Source organism: Rana temporaria, chromosome 4, assembly GCF_905171775.1.
Source record: "Rana temporaria chromosome 4, aRanTem1.1, whole genome shotgun sequence".
NCBI classification, from domain to species: Eukaryota; Metazoa; Chordata; class Amphibia; order Anura; family Ranidae; genus Rana; species Rana temporaria.
Genome location: NC_053492.1, coordinates 187,112,278 through 187,135,026, shown reverse-complemented (window position 1 = coordinate 187,135,026; position 22,749 = coordinate 187,112,278). Strand labels below are relative to the sequence as shown.

Here is a 22,749-nt window from a genome sequence, read left to right as displayed (position 1 = left end):
AATATCATTAAAGTCTATGGGATTTTTTTATGTTCCGTAAAGATCCGTAATAGTCCGTTATAACATACGGACGTTAGTTATAACGGAATATGTGACGGGTCTTGCACTATTTTTTGTAAATTTTTTGTCCGTTGCAAGTAACGGATATATTAACGTCCGTTATATTTTAACATTGAAGTCTATGGCACATGGACGTTAGTAAATGTCTCCGTAAATGTCCGTTATGTTAACGGACGTTAATTTTACTGAGCATGGATATTCAGGGGAACCCCGCCGTCAATTTAAAACAAAAATTACGTGCGGTTCCCGGTAAATATCCATAACCAGACCCTTCAGGTCTGGTATGGATATTCAGGGGAACCCCGCCGTCAATTTAAAACAAAAGTGACGTGCGGTTCCCGGTAAATATCCATAACCAGACCCTTCAGGTCTGGTATGGATATTCAGGGGAACCCCGCCGTCAATTTAAAACAAAAATGACGTGCGGTTCCCCCTAAATATCCATAACCAGACCCATTATCCGAGCACGTTGACCTGGCCGGCCGCAGAAAAGAGGGGGGGACAGAGTGCGGCCCCCCCTCTCTCCTGAACCGCACCAGGCCACATGCCCTCAACATGGGGAGGATGTCCCCATGTTGATGGGGACAAGGGTCTCATCCCCACAACCCTTGCCCGGTGGTTGTGGGGGTCTGCGGGCGGGAGGTTTATCAGAATCTGGAAGACCCCTTTAACAAAGGGGACCCCCAGATCCTGACCCCCCCCTGTGTGAAATGGTAATGGTGTACACTGTACCTCTACCATTTCACGAAGGAAGTAAAAAGTATTGTAAAAAAAACACACTGACACAAAAGAATAAAGTCCTTTATTAAAAAAAAAAAAAAAAAACTCCAGGTCTTTCCTCTTCTTGGTCTTCCCCAGTGACGTAGCAGAGGTACGTCAGAGGGGGCAGGGTCACGTGACGGGTGGCTCTGCCTCCTCTATATAAGAAATGTCACAGCTTCAGCCGCTCATTCGCTGGGCTGTGCCCAGCGGTGAGAGGAGGTCCGGGATGCTGCTGCGCCGGATGGATGGATCTTCACATCGCCGGAGCGGAGATCACCCGACGCTGGATCTTCTCATCGCGGGAGATCACCCGCACCCGTCGCAGGATCAGGACAACGCAGGAAGCCGGGAACGAGTGGATTTTTCAGCGCTGGAGTTTTTTTTTTTTTTTTAATAAAGGACTTTATTCTTTTGTGTCAGTGTGTTTTTTTACAATAATTTTTACTTCCTTCGTGAAATGGTAGAGGTACAGTGTACCCCATTACCATTTCACACAGGGGGGGGTCAGGATCTGGGGGTCCCCTTTGTTAAAGGGGTCTTCCAGATTCTGATAAACCTCCCGCCCGCAGACCCCCACAACCACCGGGCAAGGGTTGTGGGGATGAGACCCTTGTCCCCATCAACATGGGGACATCCTCCCCATGTTGAGGGCATGTGGCCTGGTGCGGTTCAGGAGAGAGGGGGGGCCGCACTCTGTCCCCCCCCTCTTTTCTGCGGCCGGCCAGGTCAACGTGCTTGGATAATGGGTCTGGTTATGGATATTTAGGGGGAACCGCACGTCATTTTTGTTTTAAATTGACGGCGGGGTTCCCCTGAATATCCATACCAGACCTGAAGGGTCTGGTTATGGATATTTACCGGGAACCGCACGTCATTTTTGTTTTAAATTGACGACGGGGTTCCCCTGAATATCCATACGACTTCTGGAGCTGGACTTCAAGAAAGGGTGAAATGTTTTTTATTAACGGACGTTAGAAAGGAATGATATAACGGATGTATACGGATATATACGGATAAACATTATCCGTTTTCAATAAAGGAAGAATGGTAAAATATTTATCCGTATGTATCCGTTATTAAATCCGTTAATAAACGTCCGTTAATAGGTGTAATACGGATATTATAAAACGGACATACAATCCATAGTGTGAAAGAAGCCTAACATGGCCAAGACCAAAGAGCTGTCCAAAGACACTAGAGACAAAATTGTACACCTCCACAAGGCTGGAAAGGGCTACGGGGAAATTGCCAAGCAGCTTGGCGAAAAAAGGTCCACTGTTGGAGCAATCATTAGAAAATGGAAGAAGCTAAACATGACTGTCAATCTCCCTCGGACTGGGGCTCCATGCAAAATCTCACCTCGTGGGGTCTCAATGATCCTAAGAAAGGTGAGAAATCAGCCCAGGACTACACGGGAGGAGCTAGTCAATGACCTGAAAAGAGCTGGGACCACCGTTTCCAAGGTTACTGTTGGTAATACACTAAGACGTCATGGTTTGAAATCATGCATGGCACGGAAGGTTCCCCTGCTTAAACCAGCACATGTCAAGGCCCGTCTTAAGTTTGCCAATGACCATTTGGATGATCCAGAGGAGTCATGGGAGAAAGTCATGTGGTCAGATGAGACCAAAATAGAACTTTTTGGTCATAATTCCACTAACCGTGTTTGGAGGAAGAAGAATGATGAGTACCATCCCAAGAACACCATCCCTACTGTGAAGCATGGGGGTGGTAGCATCATGCTTTGGGGGTGTTTTTCTGCACATGGGACAGGGCGACTGCACTGTATTAAGGAGAGGATGACCGGGGCCATGTATTGCGAGATTTTGGGCAACAACCTCCTTCCCTCAGTTAGAGCTTTGAAGATGGGTCGAGGCTGGGTCTTCCAACATGACAATGACCCGAAGCACACAGCCAGGATAACCAAGGAGTGGCTCTGTAAGAAGCATATCAAGGTTCTGGCGTGGCCTAGCCAGTCTCCAGACCTAAACCCAATAGAGAATCTTTGGAGGGAGCTCAAACTCCGTGTTTCTCAGCGACAGCCCAGAAACCTGACTGATCTAGAGAAGATCTGTGTGGAGGAGTGGGCCAAAATCCCTCCTCCAGTGTGTGCAAACCTGGTGAAAAACTACAAGAAACGTTTGACCTCTGTAATTGCAAACAAAGGCTACTGTACCAAACATTAACAATGATTTTCTCAGGTGTTCAAATACTTATTTGCAGCTGTATCATACAAATAAATAGTACATTGTGATTTCTGGATTTTTTTTTTTTGATTATGTCTCTCACAGTGGACATGCACCTACGATAACAATTTCAGACCCCTCCATGATTTCCAAGTGGGAGAACTTGCAAAATAGCAGGGTGTTCAAACTATGTGTTTTTTCAGCTATTTAGCGCCACCCTTTGGGCAACTTCTGCTAATGTTGTCTTCTGGTTAGCATTGGTTCGGAGCATGCATGTTTTTACTCTGGATTTTTTTTCCGATGGACTTGTGTACACATGATCGGATAATCCGACAAGACACATTTGTCGTCTGAAAATTTTAAAGCATGCTATCCCACATTTGTTGTCGGGAAAAATCGAATAACAATTTTCCGATGGAGCGTACAAATGGTCAGATTATCTGACAAAACCCTGCCATCACACATATGTTGTCGGAAAATCCAATTGTGTGTACGGGCCTTTAGAAGCCACCCTTTTCTTCAATCCACCCTACCCATAACGGCAGTCATGGGTGAATGCTTACTTCTTAGTTAAATTCATACCTTTGTCTTGACTTTTCACATTAAACATCAATATGGCTGTAGCATCTCTTAAATTGAGTATCCACTATCTAGGTACATCCATCTGGAATGCTTTCGGCTGGCCATAGATGGGTACATTTTTTCATTCAACCAGCAAAGTGAACGAAAAAAACTAACCCGATTCCTCTATCCACACATTTGATGTGGATGGTTGAATCTTCCCTGATGTGTCATTTTATTCTGACAGCAGGGAGAAGACTTCCCCACCATCAGAATATGCAGATCAATGCTGCAGACTATAACCTGCAGCTCTGATTAAGTGGAAATTTTCCAGCAGGCTGGGTAAATAGAATTTGCTTGACAGATCGACTTCCGTTCAACCAAAGTGCCTATACATGGATAAAAAAATTTCAGGTTCAAACCATTTATAGCCAGATTTACTCTGAAAAAGATCTGACACTGTACAATTTAGCTCTTTTATAACAATTGAAAGACATCAGAAGGAGGACACTAAACTAAACTAATAAATATTTACAGTGATACCAATGTTCGGTGTGAATCCTCCAATTTTTATTTGTATGAAGTAAAAGGGAAGATGTAGCTGGACTGGAGGGCTTCAGTATGAGAACAGAGGTGAAGTTACCAAATCAAAGACAGGATATGTAGCAGTGGGCACCTGGTCTACAGATCAAAAAATAAATAAAAAATTGAGAAGCAGGATTGTTTAGGAGTGTGGCCCGAATCATCATTAAAAACCATGGGTCCGCATACAGCCTGCCTGACAAGGTCAGTGTTTCTAATTTGATGCATATAGCAGCCCTGCTGGAGTATACACCGCGCACAGAGAAGGATGTTTAAATACCTTACTGTGCATGTACAGTAATCGAGAAAGGCAGCTCCCAGCAAATGAATAAAAGAGGTCCAATGGATATACCTAGCATATCTGGCACCCAGGCTGATGATTTTTTAACCTCACCCCCTCTTACACACACAAATTTACTATGAGCCCCTGAACACACAACATTTTAAAATTTACATTACTTTCAATACACCATTGTTTAAATCTTTTAAGCCGGTCATTACGTAGGTAAATATTACAGTACCTGTTCTAAGTACAATAGCTTTTACATGGTCTGCAGCTTTGGTCTGGATGACCTGGGTTCCACAGAAAAGGATATGTCTCTTGTAGTCATGTACACTGTGAACCTTCCATGGTTCTGTGTTGTCTGTTTTTGGCAAAGGAGTCTTGGTAACTGGGATACTTTCACCTGTGACCATAAGAGAGACATACAGTTACCCATTTGAATACAAGTATTCTGAGGGATTTAAAAGGCTCAGTTTGTTTTATTACAGAACTGCAACTAATTGTATAATACCCCATACACACTATTAGATTTTCTGCAGATTTTTGTCTTCATATTTACCAAAACCATGTAGTACAAGGGCCCGCCTGATTGCATACAAATTGAAACTCTTAAGGTTCCTCTCTGACCTTGCTTTTAAAATTACCCTTGTCTGCTCATGTTTGCCATCTACCTTCTCTACCAGCCATGCTTTTGCCCATTGACTCTGTAGCTCACTGCCTGATTGTTGCTGACCTCTGCCTGTTCCTGACTTTGATTCTGTTTACATCCTGGTGTCCTTCCACTCGGCTGTTACTTAACCAGGTTTGGGACCTGACTCCACCTTCAAATGGACTTGGTGTTTCCACAGTGTATCACCAGCTGTACCTGTGCTTGTTGTCAGATACCAGCGTACCCAAGTTCTTGCTCACAGTGTCTACACCTTGGCACTTGTGCCTTTGCTTCTCCCCCTGCAGTCCCTGTTTCAACATTCCGTGGTACTTGGATTGGAACTGTGTAAAAAGCCACCCTCGTTACCTCAGGCTCTGCATACAGGTACATGACAAAATGTCTACAAATCTGATTGCATACATTAACACAAATATGGAAAAGCAAGTGTAGCACTGGTATTTTTGTCATGTAATGCTAAAGATTGCATACCACTAGAGGGAGCCAAATGCCAATGTGAACTTTAACTTACACATGCAGAGCAGAAAATGTTTATTGACTGTGAAGTGACTCACTTACCCATAATGCTCACTCACTTACCCATGAACACTAAATGGCTGAACTGCATGCTGGGTGGGAAATAAAAGGCAGAGTGCAGCCATTTTCTGTCTCTTCTGGATGCATGGTGTGCCTGCAAGGATCTGTGAAGGAGTGTTCAGAAGAGGGCCTACATTGTGCAGAGCAGAACAACATCCATTGACTCTGCCTTACCACAGTGTGCTGGAGAGGCAGTGTGATCGAGTCTGAGGACCCAGGACCCTTGAAGGAGCAAAGTGGATGTCCGGTTTGCTTGCGGAGCGGAGCAGTGTGACAGTGCTGACTGGCAGCAGGACTGAGACAGCCGGAGCGGAGGTTCACAACTTTCCAGACCTGGTGTGGTGATAGGGCTGTCGCCCAGAAGTTATTTAACACCCTTAACACACTTAGACTCATTTCACAGTGTTGCTGGGACCTGTAGTCCTACAGGGAGGCCTCATTCAAATAGACTGAGTTCAACCAGGTTTAAAAGCCTATGCTTCATTGAGGGCTGACTGATGATTAAGTTATACCTACTCCGAAGGCATCTACAAGTGCGTTGTATAGCAGGAATTGTTATCACTCTTCAGATATGTTACTTCATTACTTGTTAAACCATTGGATTACAAACACTGCAGTATAATCGCTAGCCGAAGACAAAGAAGACCAGAGACTACACTTCTCATTGGGAGGGTTTGTGCTGTGGATACAGTAAGACAAAAGGCTGCCTTATACCTCAGGGGAAGCTCTTGAGAAACTGTATTGTGCTGTGTTGATATCTTTGCATTGGTATGTTTGGTGCGGCCGTACTGGAAGTGGGAAGGTGACCAGTGTCAAGGCATTGTCACTCTGAGCACTAGTCCCACTTGGAGACGCGCCGCAGTAGAGGCTCAAGGGACCTTTAAGTGTTAATAATTTGTGTACACTCATTGCACTATTATAGTAAGTTGTATGTTGATACAGTTATTATAACTACTGTCTCTATACTAGTTCCAGTAAACTTACATTTTGGTTGATCACAATTGGTGTGAGGCTTGTTCATTATTCTAACAGGTGGAACAACGGATGCCCAGATAGCGATAAAGGTACACTATATACACACTGTTATGTGGGGTTTTTTTCCGTTTAGTGAAGGTTTCACATCCACACTGTTACACAGCTGTGTCAAGCGGGTTGAGACAAATTATTTGGGGGTAGAAAAGCAGAGTACAGGCCCAATCAATTACCAGCAGCTCCTTCGGGGGTAAGTGCTACAAGTGAGGGCTCGTCCGGGATCCTGTTACTCTGAAATTAAGCCCACCCTCTTGGCACCAGTATGGACCCCATCACAGTGGAGCAGTGGTGTGAAGCAGAAGGCGCTCGCTCAGAAGCGAGCGTGGCAATCGCACTCCCAGGAGGAGCTTGGGAGGAAGAACAGGTCAGCCAGATTGTAAAGGCATTGTCCCCAGATAGAAAGGCCTGGGTGATTGCCATAAGACCAGATTGTGGGACCTCTCACACCTACGCCCTATTGGAATGGAGAAAGGGAATTCCAGAGAACTTTAGAGGCTCGAGTGTGCAGCTAGCTGGCAAAACCAAGTTTTACCTGACGCACCCAGAAGGGCTCGGAGGGAGCTCTGCCAGCTCTAGACATGTTAAGCCAACAATGCTGGGAGTTAGTTTTGGGTCAACTCCAATCAAAATCAGTACAAGGCCCCCTTTGGAGAAGGAAGAGGCCGTGGTTGACACGCACAGGAGAGGTTCCCAGTCGGAACGACAACTAGCTGACCTAAAACGGCAGTACCACAATATACAAGAAAGGTTCAAGGAGACCTCCGGCATGATCGCAGGACACATTGAAGAGTTAAGTGTCCCGTGCAAGGACTCGAGCGGTGGTAAGCAAAGGCAAAGACCTGCTTCAGTCATCCAGAGACGCACTCATAGCCACTTGCCAGAGGTGACGATCCGGAAAGATTTCAAGATTGAAGGTCAGATAGGAGAGAAGGAACACAAAGGCAACCTGTCCTATACAAATCTTCTGCATCAGATTGAACTGGGACTCCAAAGAGGATATCTTGAATCCGAAATTGTAGAAGCTGTAGTCAACGCCATTAGCCCAGGTCTAAGTATCAAAGGCATGCTGGAAATGAAAAATGGACTGACTTTAGTACAACTCAGGAGAATACTAAAGAGCTACTACAAAGAGGAAGATGCTGCTGAGCTATATCATCAACTGATAAATATGGCACAGAGCAGTCAGGAGACCCCCCAGAATTTCTTATTCAGGGCCATTGAGTTGAAAGACCGCCTGTTGTCTGTCTCGAAAGGAGAAGATTCAGATGAACATTTTGGGGCTGAACTGATCCAGAAGAAATTCCTGAGGTCTGTAGCTACAGGACTGAGAAGTGACTATATCAAGTTCCAGTTAAGGCAGTACTTGGACGATCCTTTCACTACAGATGAGGTGCTCATTGAAGAGACTAATGAAGCAGCCAAGATGGAGATGGAAAGGGAGAAGAAACAAAGGAAAATTCAGTCCAGCGCCACAGTAAGAACCAAAGGGCATCAATCTGAAATTCTACAGGGCCCCCAGGAACCCAGTGTCCTGACGGTGAACACTGATCAAATGCCCTGGTCCTTACCTGTACAACATCTGCCCCAGTCTGAATTTGGAAAACTCATTCAAATGCAGAAAGAGATGTTGGAAATGATGGCCCTGTTGACTGCTAAGCTGGTTGGACCACAGAGGGAGGAAGTCCTGGCACCTAAGACCCCGATGGATCCTACAGCCGCTCAGACTGAGAAACCGGCGAAGCCAAAGACCTGTTTCAACTGCGGGGGGGTTGGACACTACCGTCAAGTATGCCCAAGCCCGGCAAAGCCTGAAACAAAACGTCAAAAGCCGGCGGAAAACTTCAGAGGGCCCCAGTGAAGGAGCCAGCTGGGCGCCCTGTTACAACAGCCAGCTCCAAACAACCTCATACATACCAGGTCCCTGGGGACACACTTAGGCCGAATCCGGGCAAGAGCCCACAGAAGCGAGGCGTAAAAGTGCAAACTACCAAACAGGCTAAACCTGCCACTCCCCATGGATTCCCTCCTGAGCTAGTGGGACCTTCTCCAATTGTCCCCATCCAAGTGGAAGGGATTTATACTAAAGCCCTGTTGGATACTGGAGCCCAAGTGACTTTACTTTACAGTGACTTTTATGAAAAACATCTCAGACACTTGCCACTGCAGAAGCTGGAGGAATTGGAGATATGGGGCCTAGGGACCCAGAATTTCCCTTATGATGGCTACCTACCCATTAAGCTCACCTTCGACCCGAGTGTGGCGGGAAAGGCCGAAACCTTCGATACCCTGGCAGTGGTGTGTCCCCGCCCCCCAGGGGCTGATAGAAGTTCTCTCATCATTGGGACAAATACCGACCTGGTCCGAAGACTTTTGACACCGCTTGTCCAAGTACAGAGCACTCCAGCCACGAAGGTACACCCAATGCTAGCACAAGTGTACCAGAATCTATTGCATGAGCAGAAAGCCCCGGCGGAAGGAGTGGGAAAAATCTGGCGCCTAGACAGAAGTGAGAAGATTGTGCAACCAGGTGAAGTAGTCTGTTTGAAAGCTTCTATCAAACTGACTTGGAAACAACCTGGCCCTTTCATCGTCCTTGAGACGGACAGAGAGAAGGAAGATAAGGAGTTGGAAATAATCCCAGAATTGTTATCGACCAAGGCGCTGAAGCGGAGCGGAGGGAAGGTCTCAGTCAGTGTCCGGAACACCACAACCTCACCTGTGAAGATGCCAGCTAGAGTGTTGCTGGGGCAGGTAAATCAAGCAACCCCAGTCTTATCGTATGGTATCGTGGGTGGACAAGAGGGAGAGATTCCTATGGAAGAGTTCTACCCGAAAAACACCCCCCTAACACCTGATTGGATGGAGAGAGCAAAAACCCAGCTCCTGAGATGGAGAACTGCATTTTCAAAAAGTGAGTTTGATGTGGGGCTTGCAAAAAGTGCTGAACACAAGATTAGATTGGAGGAAGATAAACCCTTCAGAGAGAGGGTCAGGCGGATTCCATTGGGAGACTTGGAAGATGGCTGAGTTGAAGAAGACAGGAATCATCCGAGAGTCTCGGAGTCCGTATGCTTCCCCAATAGTGGTAGTCAGGAAGAAGAATGGGTCTTTACGACTGTGCATTGACTATAGGACACTGAACCGAAGGACCATTCCCGACCAATACACCACACCCCGAATAGAAGATGCTTTACAGAGCCTGTCGGGGGCAAAGTGGTTCAGTGTGCTGGATTTAAAAAGTGGGTACTACCAGATCCCCATGCACCCCGAAGATAGGGAGAAGACCGCTTTCATTACTCCTGTAGGATTCTTTGAATTCAATCGCATGCCACAAGGTCTGTCTGGAGCCCCAGCCACTTTCCAGAGGTTGATGGAGAAGACTGTAGGTGACATGAACCTGATTGAAGTGCTGGTATATTTGGATGACGTCATAGTGTTTGGCAGAACATTGGAGGAGCACGAAGAGCGCCTGGAGAAAGTCTTGAGGAGACTCCATGATGAAGGCCTGAAGCTCTCCATGGAGAAGTGCCAATTCTATCAACCTTCAGTGAGTTACCTGGGCCACATTGTGTCCGCCGAAGGAGTGGCCACAGACCCTCAGAAGCTGGAAGCTGTCACCTCTTGGCCCAGACCCAAGAATGTGACCGAGCTTAGGTCATTTTTGGGGTTCTGTTCATACTACCGTAGGTTCGTAGAAGGGTTTGCCAAGATAGCTCATCCACTCACTGAGCTGTTGAAGAACCAAGAGGAAGCTGGTTTAGACTCAGACAAACCTGGAAAACCAAAAGAGGGACCTAGGAAGAAGAAACAGTCCATTGAAGACCAGTGGACTCCGCAATGCGAAGAGACCTTTAGACAGCTGAAGTGGAGCCTTACCACTGCCCCGGTCTTGGCCTATGCAGACCCTACCAGACCCTACGAACTGCACGTGGATGCCAGCCGAGATGGACTAGGTGGAGTGCTTTATCAGGAGTACGACAGACATTTACGACCTATTGCTTATGTGAGCCAGAGTCTGACACCTGCTGAGAGGAATTACCCAACTCACAAGCTTGAGTTTCTGGCCTTGAAGTGGGCGGTAGTAGACAAATTAAAAGACTATCTATATGGCGCAGAGTTCGTGATTAAGACGGACAACAATCCTCTCACATACTTGCTCACTACAGCAAAATTGGACGCCACAGGCCATAGATGGTTGGCTGCCCTCTCTTCATTTACTTTCAGCCTGAAATATCGACCAAGAGTTGGGAATCGAGACGCTGATGCACTGTCCAGAAGGCCCCACTGTTCCCAGGACCACTCAGGAGGATGGACCCAGCTTACCCCTGAGAGTGTGAGAGCCCTTTGTGAGGGGGCGGAACAACAAGTGAAAGGTGGAGCCAGGGCTGAAGAAGTCGGAGTGTCCGATGCGGGGGTGCCTAAGTGCTATTGTAATGTCACTCAAATTGAGGAGGAGGGTCTACCTAAGCTATCTAGGAAGGACCTCCGGAGAGACCAACAGGAAGATCCCCTTTGTGGCCTGGTATTGAAGGCTTTGGAGAGCCAACACCCTGATCTACTTCTCCAGAGCGCTCAGAAGGAAGCTCGCCTGCTTCGCAAAGAGTGGGATCGGTTGCAGCTGCAGCAAGGGGTGGTCTACAGAAGGGGCCCCTCTGAAGATTCTGAAGAGAAGTGGCAGTTGTTTTTGCCAGAGAAGCATAGAGAGAAAGTATTAATTGCCCTGCATGATCACCATGGCCACCTGGGATCAGAAAGGACTCTCCAACTGGTGAGGGACAGGTTCTATTGGCCATACTTGAGGACTGAAGTGGAGAGCTACTGTCATTCCTGTCTCAGGTGCATACAAAGGAAGACCTTACCCCAGAGAGCCGCCCCAATGGGCCATTTAGAGAGTCAAGGGCCAATGGATCTAGTATGCATAGATTTCCTATGTTTGGAATCTGACCTGAGTGGGCAAGGAAACATCCTGGTAGTCACTGATCACTTCACCCGATACGCTCAGGCATTTCCCACCAGGGATCAGCAGGCATCTACAGTGGCGAAGACCTTAGTGGAAAAATTCTTCATTCACTATGGCTTGCCTCAACGGATCCACTCAGATCAGGGAAGAGACTTCGAGAGTACCCTTATTAGACGACTGTTGGATCTACTAGGCATAAAAAAATCCAGGACTACTCCCTACCATCCACAAGGGGACCCTCAACCAGAGAGGTTTAACCGAACCCTTCTCAACATGTTGGGGACTCTGGCCTCTGAACAAAAACAACAGTGGAGTAAACACATCACAGCCATGGTGCACGCCTACAATAGCACCGTAAGTGATGCTACAGGGTATTCGCCTTATCGTCTGATGTTTGGACGAGAAGCCAGACTACCGGTGGATTTGGCTTTTGGCACTTCTCTGGACCACACCTCAGAGACTTCTCACCGAGGGTATGTAGACAGATTGCGGAGAAGTTTGAAGGCCGCATATGAAAAAGCCCAAGCCACATCGGACACAAGAGGAAGTAGAAACAAGAGGAACTTTGACCTCAAGGTACGGATTCAAGATCTACAACCTGGTGACCGAGTCTTGTTGAGAAACCTGGGCATACCAGGGAAACACAAGCTGGCTGATCGCTGGAAGTCACAGCCGTACATTGTATGCAAACGACTCCCAGGACTGCCGGTATATCAGATCAAACCGGAAGGGAGTACAGGACCATTAAAAATGTGGCACCGGAATCACCTCCTACCTCTAACAGAAGCAGTCCGAATAACTTCACGACAGGAACTACCGTCCACGTCTACTGCTGTACCTCGACCTGTAACTAGGTCTCAATCTGGATCCCTTGCCACAGAAGGTAGTGAGGAGGAGGAGATGGAGATAAGCTGGTTGTGGTCACCTGAAATGCCAGGAGTTGATGCAAACTGTTCACCCCACAGAAGAAGAAAGGACAATGGAATTCTTAGACCAGAAGCCCCAGAATTTGTGCCACAAAATGGACATTCTGAGGATCACTCGTCCTTTAATGACATTGAAGTACAAGAGTCTGAAGTGGGAGAGGATAGTACCTGCTCGAAGATAGTGCCTACACCCAAGAGACAAAGAGTTAAAAGAGAGATTCATGCACCCAAAAGATTAACTTATGATGTGCTGGGTGAATGCTCCAACCAGACTCGGTTTACTGCCAAAAGAAATTCTGAAATGCCTGGTCTCTCTACTGTCAATTCAGAAAGAGAGAACCCCAACTCACCCCTTGACACATCTGTACCAGACACTACGGTGTCAGCTGTGAGTGCACAGAACAGTCTCCCATCACATGAGAACTGGTGGGAGGCTCCTCTGTCAGTATTGTGCAATCGCCTAGAGGCAAAAATGTGTAATAGAGCTAAGAGTTTGAATATCTTTGGGGACCAAAGACTTAAAGCAGGGGGAGTATGTAGCACTGGTATTTTTGTCATGTAATGCTAAAGATTGCATACCACTAGAGGGAGCCAAATGCCAATGTGAACTTTAACTTACACATGCAGAGCAGAAAATGTTTATTGACTGTGAAGTGACTCACTTACCCATAATGCTCACTCACTTACCCATGAACACTAAATGGCTGAACTGCATGCTGGGTGGGAAATAAAAGGCAGAGTGCAGCCATTTTCTGTCTCTTCTGGATGCATGGTGTGCCTGCAAGGATCTGTGAAGGAGTGTTCAGAAGAGGGCCTACATCGTGCAGAGCAGAACAACATCCATTGACTCTGCCTTACCACAGTGTGCTGGAGAGGCAGTGTGATCGAGTCTGAGGACCCAGGACCCTTGAAGGAGCAAAGTGGATGTCCGGTTTGCTTGCGGAGCGGAGCAGTGTGACAGTGCTGACTGGCAGCAGGACTGAGACAGCCGGAGCGGAGGTTCACAACTTTCCAGACCTGGTGTGGTGAGAGGGCTGTCGCCCAGAAGTTATTTAACACCCTTAACACACTTAGACTCATTTCACAGTGTTGCTGGGACCTGTAGTCCTACAGGGAGGCCTCATTCAAATAGACTGAGTTCAACCAGGTTTAAAAGCCTATGCTTCATTGAGGGCTGACTGATGATTAAGTTATACCTACTCCGAAGGCATCTACAAGTGCGTTGTATAGCAGGAATTGTTATCACTCTTCAGATATGTTACTTCATTACTTGTTAAACCATTGGATTACAAACACTGCAGTATAATCGCTAGCCGAAGACAAAGAAGACCAGAGACTACACTTCTCATTGGGAGGGTTTGTGCTGTGGATACAGTAAGACAAAAGGCTGCCTTATACCTCAGGGGAAGCTCTTGAGAAACTGTATTGTGCTGTGTTGATATCTTTGCATTGGTATGTTTGGTGCGGCCGTACTGGAAGTGGGAAGGTGACCAGTGTCAAGGCATTGTCACTCTGAGCACTAGTCCCACTTGGAGACGCGCCGCAGTAGAGGCTCAAGGGACCTTTAAGTGTTAATAATTTGTGTACACTCATTGCACTATTATAGTAAGTTGTATGTTGATACAGTTATTATAACTACTGTCTCTATACTAGTTCCGGTAAACTTACATTTTGGTTGATCACAATTGGTGTGAGGCTTGTTCATTATTCTAACAGGTGGAACAACGGATGCCCAGATAGCGATAAAGGTACACTATATACACACTGTTATGTGGGTTTTTTTTCCGTTTAGTGAAGGTTTCACATCCACACTGTTACACAGCTGTGTCAAGCGGGTTGAGACGAATTATTTGGGGGTAGAAAAGCAGAGTACAGGCCCAATCAATTACCAGCAGCTCCTTCGGGGGTAAGTGCTACACAAGCATGTAAAACTGTGAAATACATATACACATTACTTTAAACACTGCAACAGAAACTAAAAATATGTATTTGCCTCTCACTGTACCTTCCCTTTCCCTGCCAAATTACATAATCAGGTCCTTGACCTTCACTGCAGCAGCATATCTTAGTAAAGAACACACTGCCCCCCCCCCCCTAGCCTGCTGATTGGACAATAAGGAAACATCAGCACACTGATAAGTCACCACTCTGTTCTCTGATCAACATATTTCTTGTCAGTACAGGTGCACCTCAGCAGTTTTTAGTTTAGTTTTTAATTCTCATGCCTCATACACGATCGGTTTTCCCGACGGGAAAACTGCCATGTTTGCTTTTGGTCGGGAAAACCAGCCGTGTGTATGCTCAATAGCAGTTTTCCCGACAGGAAAACTGCGAGCAAAAAAATGAGAACTTGTTCTCTTTTTTCCCACCGCGATTCTCTGCGTTTTTTTTTGCTTGGCAGTTATCCTATAGGAAACACTGCAGTGGCGCATACACACGGCTGGTTTTCCTGACTAAAGCTGTCATGGCAGTTTTCCTGGTCGGGAAAACCGGCCGTGTGTACACGGGAAAAGCAACCGAGCAGGTTCTCGGTTTTCCCCTCGGTTTTCCGGGCAGACTTTTGACTGCCGGGAAAACCGATCGTGTGTACGAGGCATCCTTTTCCAAGTCCAAGTGTTACTGTGCTGTGGAATTAGATTACATTGACTTTTTTATGCATCTACCTGAAAATCAGCTTTAAAATACTGTGAATTCTCTTCAATAAGGTATGACCAGTTAAAAAAGCATCTTTGGCTATTGAATTTAGCAAACTGTCCCATTTTTATAAGGGGAAATGGCTTCATCTGCTGGGAAAGCAAAGCCTGTGAAATCTAGTTGTTCAGGCAAGGTTTTTCTTCCCTAACTGTGCCACAGGTTATATTCACAATATGAAAAACAGAAAAAGATTTCATGTTGCAGACAATTGAAAAAAATGGAAGTTATACCTGTAAGCATGCTCTCATTCACTATACAGCCTCCATTGATGAGCAATGCATCACAAGGCAGAAGAGTATTTCTTTCAATCACAATGACATCACCAGGAGCCAAGTGACAGGACTCATCCACATAGACACCTGTAGGGTTAATAGGGACAAATGATATGTCATAAACCAATTTAGTATGAAATAATTTCAAAATTACATGGGATAAACTCAGTGCCTCACCTCTACAAATGCAATAATTATTGAAATTTTGTATAGACCAACAGCTGCCCCTTTAAAGTGAAAACATCTATATCACTACCTTAGCAACCTTAATTTACAGGAGAAATCTAACCCGATGCTCCGTTGGGAGAAAGATCTTGATTGTTCCTTTTCAGCAGACTCATGGTACTCCATGTCTGAAAACCTTCAAAAATGTAATAAAGCAATCTCATTTAGAGATACTCCAGTAAAGCTCTTTTCTAGGTGGTACCTCACACCCTCCAAATTACATTCATTTTACCCCTCAATATCTCCCAATTGTTTTAGAGGTTGCTCAGAACAAGGCACGTTATTACATACATTTTGGAGCTGCCCTTTTCTAGACCAAATATGGCATGCGGCAACATCTAGATTTGAGTCATCCTATGGTCATAAAATCTCTCTTACTCCACAAATCTGTCTTTTGTATGCAACGATTCCAGATATACCAACTTCACACATGAGATTATTCCATTCCCTATGCAGCTCGATCCAATGGATGATCGCCCTTAATTGGAAATCTAATACTATCCTTTGGTCACAAGCATTGGAGAGAATGGAAGTTTATAAGATTTCTGAGAAAATATATCATACCTTAAATGACAACCTCCATATTTACAACTCTAAATGGTCGAAATGGAACGTACCATAATACTCAATATTCTTCTCCTCTCCCTTCCCCTTTTCTTTACCATCACTACCCATACCACTTAAGATATTACTAGATTGCAATACATTTAAATACTGCTACCTGTTTATTATTACCTTTACTGTAGTATAACGATGATTACTTTGTCTGAATGATATACCATGTACTATTCTACTGACTTTCTATTATTGATTACATTGTCATTATATTTGTGCAACCTTTCATTATTATTACAATAAAAGTTTGTAAACAAAAAATAAATAAAGTGAAAACATCACCTTTAAAACAATATAAACAAGTAAAGGAACAGCGCCAATTGGAAACAACAACAAACAAAAAAATCATAAAAAATAGTCCATGAATAGAGATGGGAAAATATTTTTTATTTAAATGTCAAAATCGTATCACAATGTATTGCTTTAGGTAAGCACCAACACAGATAGCCTTTCTGTACTGCACCTGCCACTCAGCCGAGCCAGTGTGTGATTCACTGTGCGGAAATGACGCTGGTCCCCCTCCAGATGTGACATTAAATGTGGTGACTGTGCAACCTCAATGCATTTCCCAGGAAGTGCATCATCAGGAAGCTCATCTTAATGAAGAACTTCCTGCAAAATGCATTGAGGCTGCGCAGTCACCACGTGTAATGTCACATCTGGAGGGGGACCAGCGTCATTTTTGCACAGTGAAACGCACACCTCTCGTCACATATGGCTACCCATCACAGTTTGCTCCGCAAGTGACGTTCCGCTGAAAAATTTAGCACTGCGCATGCGGGACGCCGCCATACGCGTTCCAACACTTTTACGACAAAACTGTACACTAAAACCGTGTTGAATTTAAAAAGCAGCGGACTTCTGTCAGATTAGCAAACCTGTGAGATCAGCAGGCTTGCCGATGCTTTTAAAATTCAACATATAAACAGTCAGACGGAGTTCTAAGTACTGTATTTCACTATAGAACCTCAGTTTACTGTAATAAATAAGTGTAAAATGTAAAACTCCGGGGAGTGTACAAAGATGTCCGCTTGTCCCCCTCTCACTGTAACCTTAGGGTGGAGGAGTGCAGAGTGTAGCAAGATGGCGGGCGTTTCATCACATTCAGCTACCCATCACGGTTTTAGTGTGCCGTTTTGTCGTAAAAGTGTTGACATGCATATGGCGGTGTCGCGCATGCGCAGTGATAAATTTTTCAGTGGAACATCACTTCCGGAGCAAACAGTGATGGGTAGCCATATGTTAGGAAACACCGGCTCTGCTGAGCAGCAGGGGCAGTACAGAAAGGCTGTCTGTGTTGGTGCTTACCTAAAGCACCTGCAAATGTAAGTGCAATACGTTGTGATAAGATTTTAACAGTAAATAAAAAATACTACACTATATTACGCATTTATCTCTTTGTCACCTATTTATTGTATATGGAGTGGAGGGACAAGATTCAATAACCTACTAGTGAGAGTGTTGAAAGGAAATATCTCGCCAGGGACAGGTTGTCCATAGCACAGCCACACCTCCTATGTGGAGGTGGATAGGCATGCGCAGACAGGTGCCTGTCTTACGGGCTAACGCCTATACACATGCGTGAAAGTATATGTGAATGAGTGAAAATATAGTCACAAACAGGCAAATGCACATGTGCAAAAATATGATCACGCATGGGTGATTGCATATGCGCATGCACGTGTTAGCCATTGATGCTGGCAGCAGGTGGCCTATATGGGGGAAGCGGCTGCACTGGTGCATTGCTGTCTGATCTGCATCTTTACCTGTATACCTGTTCATGTGGTCTCTGCTTGATTTCTGTATTTGACCCAGCTTATCCTGACCATGGCTTGCCTTTAAGACTTTGTTATCTTTCATCTGCCTGATATTCTGTTGTCAATCCCTGCCTGCACATTGACCATTCTCTACCTGCCATTTAAGCTGTATCTGATCATCTGTTGCTGACCTCACTTGTCTGACCCTGCATCCAGTTACCCATCTGTCACAGTGCCTGGTGACCCCGGTCCTCTATTCGCTGGTATGTTCCTGCTGCCATCCGCTGCTTTAGCCATCCAGCTAAGCTCTGATGACACACCTGCCACACACACACACCTCTGCAATCAATGGAAGATCTTGCAGGCACCCTTACCCCATGCAGCCACTGTCGCAACTGCAGTGGCCCTTGAGCCAGGGCTGTACGAGAGGTCTCCCTACACATGTCAGGCTCTGCCACAAGGTATGTGTATACAAAAAGCGAGCAAGGCCTATTTTGGCCATTTGGAGTTGGCGAGTGTGAATTTTTACCCTCACAGTTGTGGAGTGAATCTATTATTGCACATATCTATTTGAGGCACAGTGAATGGAGGAAACTTGAAGGATTTTCCTCTCTTTATTTGTGGACTATTTTTATTACATTTTTTCCCCAATTAGCACCATTACTCTACTACTTGTTTACAATAAAATAATTTCAGGCCCAGATTCACGTAGATCAGCCCATCTTTATGCCGGCGTAGCGTAACTCAGATGCGCTACGCCGACGTAACTTAGAGAGGCAAGCTTCGTATTCTCATAGCAAATGTGTCCAACTTTGTGCCGGCGTAACGTAAATTCGTTGACGTAAGGCGGCGTAATTGAAAGTAGGAAGGAAGTGGGTGTGATCCATTTAAATGAAGCGTGACCCCATGCAAATGAAAGGCCGAACAAACGTCGCATGCGCCGTGACGTGGACGTATGTCCCGCGCCCCTCTGCGCATGTTCACAACTACACCCGGCGTAATCCCTGAGATACGCCGGCCCACCGCTTACGCCCAGGGCATAAATACGTGTTTTGTGCCATGGCTGCTCCTAGGAGTGATAAGAGGAAGAAAAACTTCTCCCCAGAGGAGAGGGCGATTATCATATCGGCCATGGAGAGGTATGATGCTCGCCTCCATGGGGCAGAGAGTAATGGCACGAGTAAGGCCAAGAGGGATGAGATCCTGATGAGGATCACCACCCCGGTCAATGCCCTTGGGAATGAGGTGAGGTGGCCCAAGGACATTTTGAAAAAGATGACTGACCTGTGTAGGAAGGTCAAAAAGAAGCTGGGCTCTATGAGGAGGCATGCCAGGGGCACTGGAGGTGGACCAGCCTCTGCTCTAAGGCTGACTCCTGAGGAGCAGGTGGTTGCCCGTTGTCTTGAGAGGGAGCAAGTGGAAGGAGTGGAGGGCTATGACTCCATTGAACCAGCCTTGAGGACAGGTAAGTGTGTTTTATCTCCTATCTGGTGTGTAGCATGTGAGGGGGTGGAAGGGAACATGTGACAAGTGTGTGGGTCCACCAACATGTGAATGTTTTGTGTCATCCACAGATGTCCAGGAGGGAGCGGGGCCGTCATCTGCTGCCTGTGGCCGTCCCACACAATCATCCCCTGAACATCCTGAGCCTGACCCCCTGGGAAGCCAAGAGGCATTGGTGGAGGGGAGTGCCCAGACCTCAAATCAGAAGGTGGTTGAGGAGGATGCGGTCCCTATGGATCAGGAGGTGGGCCTCTATTTGGAGGAATCCTCCCTATTGGCTGGGCCGTTTCTCACACTTCCAGCCCCATCTCGTCCAGCCCCTCAGGATCCATTGCCATCCAAACCACTACCTCAGGGGCATCCCCATATACAAGGCCCCAAGCCTCTCCTGGCCCCAGGAAGGCTACCAGGAAGACAAGGGGGGTTCCTGAGTTCCTGCTGGAACATTTAGCCAGGGAACAGGCCCGCCAGACCCGCCATATGGGTGAAGTGGCCGTGTAGATGCGTCGTATGGCAGACAGCCTGGCCTCCACGGGCCACATAAATTACGCACTTCTTGACGTCAGTGGCAACAGTGCAGCGATGATCACCTGCCTGGGGGAGCTGCAAGCCACAACGCTACCCTCGTGGCAGAGGTGAAGTCCCTGAAAGAGGCCGTACAGGGCAATACAGCTGCCATCTAGGAGGAGGGGAGGCAGACGCGGCTGGTGCAGGCGGACACCAATGCCATACTCACCCGCATCGCCGTGGCTTTGGAGGGCAGGCAGCCAGCCAGGGAGAGACCAGGGGATGCTCCTCCACCTGCTAACCCACCCCCCCCCCCGATGCTTCCACCAGGCAATTACGGAGACGGGGCCGTGGCCGTGGCACCAGGCTTGGCCCACGACAGGGCACATGATTTTTTTGTTGTGCCTTAGATTTGCTCCCTGGGTCGTCGGGGGAGAAGTGATGCCCATGTGAATGTGGTATGAATGGTCAGCGACATAATTGGAGCCTTGGCGAGGCGTTGCTGCTCCCAAGTCCTGCATGGTGGACTAGGGCTAATCCAATGTGATGTGGATGTGGTGTGTGTGAGCTAAGGACCACAGTGGTGTGCATGCGTGCATTCTCCTTGTGCCATGATGAATGTGTGTGTTTAACGTGCAAAGATGCGTTCCACAAGGCAATTCCTGACTGCTGTTCCTTAAAGCAGAAGGGGTAGCCTCGGGCAGGGGGGGATGTCTGGTTCGGGGGTCAGGTCATCACGTATGTCAATCTCCAGGCCCTTTCTCACAGCGAAGTTGTGCAGCATGCAACATGCACCGATGATCTGGCACACAAAGTTTGGGGAATACAACAGGGTACTCCCCGACTTATCTAGGCATCGGAAACGGGACTTCAGGAGGCCAAATGTTTGTTCCACCACTGCACTGTGTGCAGCATTGTAGTATATCTCTCCTCTGGTTTGGGGATTCCGGAATGGAGTCATGAGATGGGGACCAAGTGCATATGCAGAGTCACCTGGAAGGGAAAAGACAGGAGGATTTTAGCCATGCATGTGCCCCTCGTGATGTCTGCATCATGGGGTCGGACAGTCATGCCCGACTCCCATGTCACTCACCAACCAGCCAGCAGTCCCCGTACACGTTCTGTTCGAATTCTGTTGGGATGTTGCTTTGACGGTATATGTAGCTGTCGTGGCTGGCCCCAGGGTGTTTGGCATGGACGTGCCATATGAGGCATTGGGCATCGGCTATCACCTGTACGTTGATGGAATGCCAATGCTTCCGATTGCGGTATATGTGCTCTGTGGCACGGGGGGGCCGTAGTGCCACATGTGTGCAATCAATGGCCCCCACAGTGTGTGGTAATCCTGCAATTCTGACATCACCCCTTGCCTTCTGCCGCAGATGCTCATGGGTGGGTCTGATGATATGGTGGGACATGCGTCTGAGGATTGGGGGACAACCTGGTGCACACATCTGCTCATGGTGGTTTGTGACATCCCAGACACGACTCCACTTGTACGCTGGAATGATCCACTGGCGAGGAAATGCAGTGTTGCCAGTACCTTGACCAGTGGCTGCACTGCATGTGAGCGGTGTGTCTGGCTGGTGATGTCATCATGCAGGGTTGTGGCTAATTCCAGGATGGCAGCAGTGCTGAATCTGAAGATGCGATACACCTCCGGATCCCCCATGCCAAAGACGTTCATGCGCGTTCGGGATATCCTCTCCTGTGCCCTCCTCCTTCTACGCGCCTCTGAACACACTAGTAGTGCTATGACCATGCCTGCCCCTGGCATGTTGGCATACGGATGTGTTGTCCTGCAAGTGTGATTGCTCAGCTCGTCCATAACGGTGCTGCTGAAGCTGCTCTCCAGCTGACCAGCGCACGTCTGGTGCAAAGTTACCCCTGCTTTATGAGGGGTAAGTTTAGGCCAGACGTACAGCTTACGTGCACCATGCGTAGCCTGCGCCGGACAAACGTACATTCGGGAATCAGCGTATATCTCCCTCATTTGCATATTTGCATAGGAAATCAATGGGTGCGCCAGATGCGTCCAGCGTAAATATGCACCCACGCTACGCCGGCGTAGGAAAGTTACGTCGGTCGGAAGAAGCCTAATTTCAGGCGTATCTAGTTCTGTGGGTACGGCGCATAGATACGGCGGCGTATATATACACTTACGCCGCGCATCTCGAGATACGCCGGCGTAACTTCTTTGAGAATCTGGGCCTCAGTATCTGAAACCCACACAAGTCCAAGCAAGATGGTAAGGTTGGACAACAATATAGAAATTTTATTATACTAGAGTAAATCTCGACAGTCAGCAACATGAGGTATGGGTGGTTGTATGCAATTCTGCCACCCTAGGCCAAGGACTATATTGGCCATACGTAAGCCTTGATTTCCTCAAGACTGCCAAAAATTACGTTTTACATTGTTTAGATAATTTTCTAAAGGAAGATCCTAAATTCAATTCTGAAAACATCTTTTAGAGGGCTCTGTAGAAGGTAACCTGAGGAAAGTTGAACAGGTGTATTTTAATTTTGCTTTACATGCCTTCTTCTGTCTGAGCCACTAAAGAACCCTCATTTCTGCAAAG

At 46.9% G+C, this 22,749-nt stretch overlaps 1 protein-coding gene across 2 annotated transcripts in view; it reads right to left on the bottom strand.

Moving 5' to 3' along the window:
- Positions 1–22,749, bottom strand: part of ATP13A4 (ATPase 13A4) — a 153,985-nt gene that overhangs the window by 87,198 nt on the left and 44,038 nt on the right. For both annotated transcript variants that reach the window (XM_040349525.1, XM_040349526.1), the window contains 2 exons: positions 15,520–15,648; positions 4,673–4,837 (listed from right to left, as the gene is read on the bottom strand). In XM_040349525.1, the coding sequence (XP_040205459.1) occupies positions 4,673–4,837; positions 15,520–15,648 (294 nt within the window). The remainder of the gene's footprint in view (positions 1–4,672; positions 4,838–15,519; positions 15,649–22,749) is intronic.